This window comes from Spermophilus citellus (genome assembly GCF_964194105.1).
Source record: "Spermophilus citellus genome assembly, chromosome: 18".
NCBI classification, from domain to species: Eukaryota; Metazoa; Chordata; class Mammalia; order Rodentia; family Sciuridae; genus Spermophilus; species Spermophilus citellus.
The window spans coordinates 33,648,966-33,658,826 of record NC_138200.1 but is presented as its reverse complement, the minus strand read 5'-3'; the positions used below and the strand labels follow the sequence as shown (position 1 = coordinate 33,658,826).

The following is a 9,861-nucleotide window of genomic DNA, read 5'->3' as shown; positions in this document are numbered from 1 at the left end:
CAATGTCTTTATAAGTGGTGGCTGGCCTTCCCAGAGTGATTCCATAGAGAAAGAGCAAGGAGGAAATGACAGTATCCTTTTATGATCTAATCTCGGAAATGACATGTTGTCATTTTTGCCTTATGAAGGCCATTAAGGCAATACTAGAGGATAAAGGGAATTAAGTTCCACCTCTTAAAGGGAGACATTGCAATTAATTGATAAAGATTTTCAACTTACCACAACATTCAACACCTTACCATCTGCCCTCCCATTGCCAGATGTTTAGAACTTGTTTGATTTTACAAATCAGAACAAATGTGTACTAAATTATAAAATTAGAAGTTAACTATGTTAAGCCTTCCTGTAGTACATCTAGGTCCAGCAAACCTTTTCTGTTATTTGCAGTGTTAATTTACAGTGTTAAATTGTAGTATTAATTACATTGCATACTGTAAATTAATTAACACTGTATAATAGGGACTGTGAATTAGGGATAGATGTGTCCATTTTACTTGTATCTTCATTGTAATGTATCTGGAAAGGTAAAACAGACATAATTCAATACCTGAATTTGAACTCAGTTGGAAAAGATGGGACAAAGTTAAAATAATGTCAGTATAGGGTATAAACTTTGATTTTTCTGGGTTGACATAAAGAGACCAGATTTAAAGAAGGAAAAAAAAAACCAAAGCATTGATAATATTTTTAATTTATACGTTTCTTTATTTAAAAAAATGAAATACCTACCATATGCCAGATATAGTTAGGCACTGAATTTAAGGGTGAACATGATATGGTCTACAGATTAAACAATTTTAGTCTGGTATGAAGACAGATTCATAGTGACAGAATAGCACTGAAGAAGGACTTGGGGGTTGGGTAAGTTCTGGAGAGGGTTGTATGGACTTCCCATTGCCTCTCGTGAAGTGAATGCCCAACTTCCAGTCCTGTTTATAATAGCTAGAGCCAGGCATTTAAAAGAGTAACCCATAGAAGTTGCCTATGCACAATGAGATTAATATTGAAAAATTGAATAGACATTTAAAAACTTATAGCTCTTTGATGATTTTCTCTCTGTAGAGTGTAAGTATAAAAAGTTTGTGTTTTTAATTTTTATTTCTGGCACTATGGGTTTAAACCCAGGGGGCCTTGCATATGCTGGGCAAGTGCTCCATCCTTGAGCTACATCCTCAGCCAACATAAGCCATCTTTTTTTTTTTTTTTTTTTTTTTTTTTTTTTTCCTTGAGACAGGGTCTTGCTAAGTTGCTTGGGCTGGCCTCAAACTTGGAATCCTCCTGTCTCAGTCTCCTGGGTAGCTGGAATTAGAAGTGGGTGTGTATTACCACACCTTGCTATTTTATGTCTTTCTCCCTTTTCTAATAATATTTACTACATCTTACATAAAAAAATACCTGTCCTTAATGGATGTGGGGAAAATCCTTTGCAGATGGATAGAAAGAAGTACAGAATAGAGGAGAACTGGTGCTGAATGGCATTAAATCCCCAAGATGAGGAGATAGTCACAAGAGGCCACATCTAGGAAGAGGATATGAATGGATGAGCAATGCCTCTTGTGACAGCACTTTCCTGACCTCCTTTTCCTGTCTCCAGTCAGCAAACCAATGATTATAGTCTAAGCAAAAAGTCTTGCTTTTTTTTTTTTTTTTGTAACTGGGATTGAACCCAGGGACACTTAACCACTGAGCCACATCCCCAGCCTTTTTCTTTATTTATTTAGAGACACAGTCTCACCAAATTGCTGAGATCCTCCCGCCTCAGCCTCCCCAGGTGCTGGGATTACATATGTGTGCCACTGTGCCTGATTAGCAATTGCTTCTTTACATGGAAATTCGTGTTTCTGGTTGTTCCCCAAGCCCTGAGACTGGTGGCCATTAGGTGAGTGAACTGTAACACAACTCTGGCCATTAATGACTTTGCATAGATTGTAAGCTTATCCAAAAGACTAAAAGAGGAGGGAAGGAGGCATTTAACTTGATGAGGCATGGTAGAATAATTTGAAGAATGGTGAGCAGTTGTAGATCAGTTAATGTGCAATTCTCAGAGCCACTGAGAAATATGAGAGACCATAAGGAATAAGCTAACTATCATAGGCAATGGGAGGGGATTTAACTTGATTTTGTAGGGGTTTTCCATTACATTTGCTATCTCTGCGAACCTAAGGTAATTATATGAAGCAGAATTGATTTGAAAGGATTTTTCAACAAAATTTTCTTTAATGATGGGAATTCCAGACTACATATTGTCCATGAAAGGTTCTGGGTGGAGAAATCTCTGGAGAAGGAGGCCTTCCTGTTTGCTAGGGTTGGCCCTATGGGGGTGCCCTGGGAATGGACAGCAGACCACGTTTCAGGTGCCACTATCTACACATTTGCTGCACACTTCAGTTACCTATGTTAAAGACAAGCTTCCCAGCTTGTGTTAATTTAAAACAAGTCGTCTGGAAGTGGGGTGGTCTAGATCTTGTATTGCTGTTCACTTCTCTGTTTTACCTGCAGTGTACCAAGAAAACTGGGCCAATGCTTCCAAAATCTCTAGAGAGACTGTTTTACCACATATTACAGTGTTTAATTAGCTTAAGGCCAGAAATGTCTTCCTATGACTAAGCATTAGGTTGTAACTTAAATCCATTTTCACACATCAGAAAGAACCAAGTACAAATACAAAGAAACTGTGAAGCTGGGTATGGTGGCTCACACCTGTAATTCCAGAAGCTCAGAAGGCTGAGGCAGGAGGATCACGTTTGAGGAAACGTTAAAAGAACTGGGGATATATATCAATGGTAAAGCACCACTGGGTTCAATTCCAGTACCAAAACAAACAAACCCTTTGGAGGCTTCATGGCCACTAGGTATAATATCTAGCATTTGAGAACTTTTTTTTTTAAATTAAAATTGTTTTGGTGGTGGTCTAGGGATCAAACCCAGGGCTTTGTCCATGCTAGACAAGCACTCCACCACTGAGTCATATTCCTAGTTAATCTCTTGCATTTGCATTTATCTGGTATGTTTTTATAAATGTAAGCTATGAAACCTGGTATATTTTGTAAAACTAGGTTCTATCCTTTTTCAAGTCTTGTCTTTATTTATATACACAAAAGTGATGAAATACTCTTATATACTACTACAAACAAAAGTTGCATATTTAAACTGGTTAGCCTTATCAACAAGTAAAATATATTGATAGGATAGTGTGTGGAAATTTGGTAAAATTAACAAACTTAAGCCTTAGGTAGGATGACTCCACAGGAGATAGATATTACAAAAACATTTTTTTCTTAACCATTTTTATCCTTTTACACATTCCTAGGATCAATGCTTCTCAAACTTTATTAAACATATAGATCAATCAGGGAGCTTGTTAAAAATGCAGATTCTGGGATTCAGCGGGTCTGGGGCACAGCTGGAGAATTCTAACAAACTCTCAGGTAATCCCCATGCTGCTGATCCAGAGAGCAAATTTCTTTTTAAAAAATTGTAGTTTGAGTACAACCAGAGATATGAAAAATTGTGCTCTATATGTGTAATGCATTCTGCTCTCATATATAACAAATTAAAATTTAAAAAGAAAAAAGTGATAATATTTTGTTATGCCAAAAACATAAATAGTATGCTATTGCTTTTTAAAAATCCAGATTGGTAATAATAAAACTAAAATTTTAATTTGTGCCACACACACACACAAAATTTTTTTAACCTTTGTTTTACTTATTTATTTATATGTGGTACTGAAGCTCAAATTCAGTGCCTCATACATGCTAGGCAAGCGCTCTACCACTGAGCTACAATCCCACTACGGGACAGCGATTTTTGAATTAACAAAGCCTTACCTGGCTTGCATGAAGCCCTGGGTTAGAGACTGCAAAACTAAACACCCCCCGCCCAAACAAAGCCCTTGATGACAATTCCATAAACAACATTTTAAAAATATTATATTTGGAGGAACTTGTTTCACTTGTTATATGGATTCCTTGTTTCCTTGTGGCAAAGACCCAGGTGGAGTGGATAGCAGTGGCTTAGGAAAGTGTTTGTGGTTGCCTCTCCTTCGTGGAGTGTAGGGATTAGGTAACCTGGCTTTGGCACAAGAGATATTTCTGTCACATGTACATATGAGGGTGGACCTTGGCCTTTCCAGGGCACAGCAGTTTGATGAATGCTTTTCTGAAACTCACGTGGCAGAGTGGGTACAGAATAGGGTTGATAGCGGAATTCAGCCAGAGGAGCCAGAAGGATGTCTCATAGAGGGAGTGCTGGATGCACGTCCCATGACAGGCTGCTCGGATGATCATGAGCAAAGTGTAGGGAGCCCAGCACAGGCCAAATACACACACAATGATGGCCAATGACTTGGCCAATCGCTTATCCCGGGAAAGCCGGAGGCGACTGGCCACAGTGTTGGCAAGGTCTGCCTGCCTTTCAGCATTGCAGATGCTTATGCTGGGTCTGTAGTGGCTCTGCCGACCCCGTGCTGCTTTGGTTCTGAGGTCTAACTGCAGAGGTGGTAAATCTTGAGTCCCAGGCACATCCAAGGAAAGACTGTTTTGCTTGGTAGAGAGGCCCTGGTCTTTCCTTTTCTTGCTTCTGCTTTCAGCAGGTTTAACAAAAAATATGACGTGTTTCTTTTTTCTCCCCTGGAAGTTCATCTCCAAGCCATCTTGGCTGGGGACAGTGTAGTCATTCCTCAGAGAGTTGCGCTTCTGAATGTTGATATAGATGCTCAAGTTGAAGTAAGTGACACTGACAAAGGGTGTGAAGAATTCAATGATGGAGGCCGTCATGAGGAAATACCAATTGTAGAAGAACTCAGCATAGCATTCCCCCCGGGGCAGGATGCTTCTTTTGGCCACATACTCCCAGCTGATGATGGCAGGCCCATAGAGGAGGAATGCTGCCACCCACACCAGTGCCATCTTGAAGATAGCATTCCTGGTCATGCTCTTCTGAGCCCTGTAAGTCACCTAGAAGGAAACAACAGAGACCAGTGAGGGAGTGGTGAGGCAGCTTCACTCACTCAGTCTGGTACAGTGAGATGTCGTGAGGCTGAAGATTAGTTGTGAACATGACCAGTGTCTGGGGGATAAGGGGGTTTTATTTCTGCATCAGCCAACTCTTTCCAGATGTACTATGCCACTTCAGGTAGCCTCCTTTCAATAGGTGAAGAGCTTTCCTCGTAGGGAGATGGTCAAGGTCTGTCTCTTTGAACATTAGTATTACTCTCTCACATGTGGAAACATATGTCTTCAATACCCTCCAGAATGTTTATAAGTGAAATCACTGGTGGATTCATAGTGCTCTGCAACTGAGCTATTGTACTTCCTTTTCCAACTTTTAAACAATCTCATAACTTTGTGACATACATATATGGGTGTGTGTGTGTGTGTGTGTGTGTGTGTGTGTGTGTGTGTATTTTTCTGGGAATTAAAACCAGGGGTATCCTTTTTATTTTTTATTTTGAGACAGGATCTTGCTAAATGGCTAAGGCTGGCATCAAAGTTGCAATCCTGCCTCTGCCTCTGGAGCCACTGTGATTACAGGCATGCACCACCTGGCTCATTCCACATTTTTACTCATGACCCATTTAGTCTCCCCTGCAGTTCCTGGAGGTGGCTCTATGTCCCAATGACCAAGAGCAGAGTCTGGAGTCAACCAACTTGGATTCAAATGCTGTCACTTGGAGAGCTGTTTGTTCTAGGCAACTTACTTAACCTCTATGTGTCTCAGTTTCTTCAAATGTAAAATCGGGCAGTATTTTTCCCTAGACTATAGGATTTTCATGACCCAATGCATGTCAAGCGCTTGAATATAATTCAGATAAAGTTCTTAGAACAGTGTCTGGCTTAAAATAAACCCCTAAATATTAGTTAACACTATCATTGGGTGTAAAAATACCTGCAAAGGCAGGAGCATGAAATAAAAAATTTTGATCTTTGGTTTGCAGAAAATGTTATGAGAAGGTGAGAGCTAACTGGGGAAATGAAAGGTGCTTTGAAGATTTGGGAGATGGAAGTTTTCCCCCAACTGCGCTGCCACGCTGCAGACACTTCTGAAGTGTGTCACTGGAGCAAAACACTTGGCTTTCTATATGGGTCAGTGCAGAATATTTAATACTATTAGGCAGTTTCACTTCCTATACCTGTAGTATGCACAAGCCCTGCACTCAGAGCAAAGGGAAACTAATTACCAAGAGAGGATCTCAAGGGAGTGATGTGTTCCTGGAAAGTTAGAAAATGCCACTTTGGGCAATATTTATACTTAGGAAATTATTTTAGCCAAATACAGTGGGAACAGAAGAAGTAATAGTAGGAATGGGAGACAAGGAAGAGCTGGGCTGGAACAATCATGAAAGCCAGTGGTTTTTATTCTCAGCTGTGCCTTATAACCACCCAAAGCTATTTTTTAAAAATGCCAACACCTGAACCCTCCTCAAAGCCAATTCAATTCAAAAATAGATTGAAAATTACAGCAATAAATGAAGCAAATTGCCTAGGTGCCATAGTGAGGACTTGGAGATGGGGGGCTGGGAGATAAGGGGATGAAAGCATGGAGGGTGGATTTCTTAGACCACGATGAGGCATTGTAGGTATTGAGAAGCCCAGAGCTTGCTTGTTTCTGTGTTCTAATTTTTCTATAGTGAGCATGGATTACTTATATAAAAGATAAAAGTTTTTTTTTAGATCAAAGGAAAGCTCCTGTTCACTTCTATCTTCTGTCTCATTTAATATTCACCTCTGCCCTTGCCGATTAATTTATGAGTCTTATCATCCCATCTGCAAAATGGGGGTAAACTTTAGTTTCTACTTATCTTCCAGGGAGGAAAGGACCATATGAATTAGCCATCATAGAAATTGGAGTCAAATGGCTTTTAACCCCTCTTTTCTGATGGGAAAACAGACTCTTAGAGGTACAAGGATGTGCTCAAGGTCACACATTGTGGAAGTGTAAGATTGGAACTCAGCTCTCCTGACTCCTGAGTCAGCCTAAATATTTAGCACTGTGATGAGTGAATTTACACTTGTGGATTGCTCACATGAACCCATTCTGTTGCTGTTGGCTCTTAAAACCCACTGAGGTAGCCCCATACTCGGAAGCAAATGGACCCTCTCCACCTAGCACTGTTCTCGGGGAGACAGTCATTAACAATTAACTGGGGAGAGCAAGAAGCCTCTTTAGCACCCATATCCTTTTTCTACTGGGCCTTGAACTTGGACTTTTGATCTTATCTCCAGTTGGGATTACTTAATCAGACTTTTTTTGGCGGGGATATGTACTGGGGTTTGAACTCAGGGCACTCAACCACTGAGTCACATCCCCAGCCCTATTTTGTATTTTATTTAGAAGACAGGGTCTCCTTGAGTTGCTTTGGGCCTCACTTTTGCTGAGGCTGGCTTTGAACTTGTGATCCTCCTGCCTCAGCCTCTGGTGCCACTGGGATTATGCTTGTGTGCCTCAGCTGAATTATATCTGCAAATATGTCTAGTATTGTTTCTGGCTTTGGAAACACAGGGCTGAGAAACAGCTCTGACTCTTCTGGGAACTTAGTTTGTGAGACAGAACTAATAGAATGTCAGGTGGTGATAAGCCTGAGTATAGTAGGGAAGAAGGAAGAGAGTGTCAGCGCTGCTATTTGAAGTGGATAACCAAGGAGGAGCAGACAGCTGAACAGGGGCCTGAGTTGACTCAAAGTGAGTCTATGTACAGAAAGAGGATACTGACTGGGAGGAAAGATAAAGGTGCCATAACAGGACTTAAGATTTGCATCCCATTCTCTGACAACATTCCTATAACCACATCTATGTTATACCATGTGATTATAAAAATAAATCCTGAGAAAGGCGCAATTAAATTGTATGTGTTTTTTGTTTGTTTGTTAGCCTGGATCTTGCTCTGTTGCCCAAGCTGACCTTGAACTCCTGGATTCAAGTGGCCAGCCCCAGCTTCAGCTCTCCAAGCAGTTGGAACTACAGGTGCTCTACCACTGGGGCCCTGCACTGCATCTTCTTTGTCAAATTTAAGTATTAAAAACAGAAGACAGTATTTGTAATCTTGTCTTGGCCTCTTTTTCTTTTTCCTTTTGGATATGTGGGGTCCTGAGAACACATGGAAGTGATATGCAGGAGGTTTCTCCTGACCACCATTTCAGCAACTCCAACCACCCAGTCTCCACCTGGCCACCATCCCACCCCACCTCGCACAGGTCTAGGTCAAGTCTCCCCGCTACTTACCGCCCTGGTGACAGAGATGAACCTGTCGTAGCTGATGAGGACGATGTTGAATACCGAGGCGGTGCATACCAGGTAATCGGTCACCAGCCACAGTTTACACAGTCCCTTCCCGAACTTCCACTCTCCGGTCAGGATGTAGGGGATGTACAGTGGGATGCAGAAGCCGCCTGTGGGCGAAGCGGGGCGGTGGGCGAACGAGGGAAAACAGCCTGGCGACCCGTTCTGGCCCTGTCTCCGTGTCCCGCAGTGCCCCACTTCCCCAGGGAGATGTCTGAATGCTGGGATACCTCCTACCTCCTCCAGGGCACCTCCAGCCCCTGGGGCCACACTCACCCACCAGCAAGTCCGCGACGGCCAAGTTGAGGAAGAAGAAGTTGCTGCGGGAGCGCAGGCTGCGGTCCACAGCGAAGGCCACCACGACCAGCGCGTTGCCCAGCACCGTGGCCAGCGCCAGTAGCGCCATGAGCGCGGCCAACAGCGCGGTCACCGGAGCAGAGAAGTGGTTGGCATGCGGCCCAGGGCGTAGCCCCCGGCCCAGCCCGGGTCCCGGCCCCAGTCCCGGGGTGCAAGCATTCCCCGATGCGTTGGGTTCCATGTGGTGGCGCAGGGTCCGGGGCCGCCGGGGGCAGGCCAGGGGGAGCTGGGCAGGAGCGGCAGCTGGGACCCGCGGGAGGCTAGGGAAGTGCGGCAGGACAGCAGAGTGCGCGGGGAGGAGGCGCGGGAGCCGCAGCCGGGGCGGGGCTAGAGGGGCCGGGAGCCCGTGCAGAAGTCCGAGCCCAGCAGTGGGTGGGGATCGGGCGGGTAACGGGGGTCCTCAGAGGGGAGGGGTCCGAGCAGAGGCAGGCGGCCAGGGCCCGAGACCCTCAGGCTGGACCCTCAACCGGAGCGCGCTCCGGGAAGCGAAGGCGGGAAGAGGTCTCGATTCCCTACTTAGCCACCCAACGATCCTGGGGTCTCTGGAACAAAGTTGTTATTATTATTTCATTTCCCCCAATAGTAGTAATTTTGTTTTATTTCGATCATAAAAGTAATGCTTGCACTTGTAAAAAAGAAATCAAACGATATAGAAAGGCATAAAGTTGAAATGAAATTTCTTACAATAGTTTCTCAGAAATGCCCACTTGGACCGTTTTCATCTATGTCTTTCCAGGCTTCCGACCCTTATAATTATTTTCTAACCCTCCCTTCTTCCAAAGAACTAGGCAGACCATTAAAAAAAAAGATTTAAAAAAAACAAGAATGGGGTTTGGATGTCCTAATGTATAATCTGATTTTTCTCCCAAGAAAATAATAAATCTGAACATTTTCCTACATGTATATGGGTTAAGGGTCACCACCATTATCTTTAAAGTCTCTCTCTCTCTCTCTCTCTCTCTCTCTCTCTCTCTCTCTCTCTCTCTTTTTTTTTTTTTTTTTTGTCCTTGCATGGATGAGAGTCTTTGACTAATCTGTTCATGGGCCACTAGCAGCTGTTTCTACATTTTGATTGGTTTTGCTTGTGTATTTTTGCTCTATAATTTCCTCAGGAGAAATTCATTGAAGCAGAATCACTGGGACAAAGAGCGTGCATCTACTAGGTTGCCCTCTGGAAAAATAATTGCAATTTATAATTGAACCAGCCACTTGAAAAATTTTCACA

The 9,861-nt window shown here is 43.0% G+C and overlaps 1 protein-coding gene across 1 annotated transcript; it reads right to left on the bottom strand.

The window, feature by feature from the left end:
- Positions 1-4,097: 4,097 nt before the first annotated feature.
- LOC308638188 (histamine H3 receptor-like) lies at positions 4,098-8,817 on the bottom strand (the record flags this gene model as incomplete). The annotated part of the gene is made up of 3 exons (XM_081275330.1): positions 4,098-4,958; positions 8,223-8,389; positions 8,556-8,817. 3 exons carry the CDS (start codon positions 8,815-8,817, stop codon positions 4,098-4,100), a joined length of 1,290 nt encoding a protein of 429 aa, XP_081131456.1.
- Positions 8,818-9,861: the final 1,044 nt, after the last annotated feature.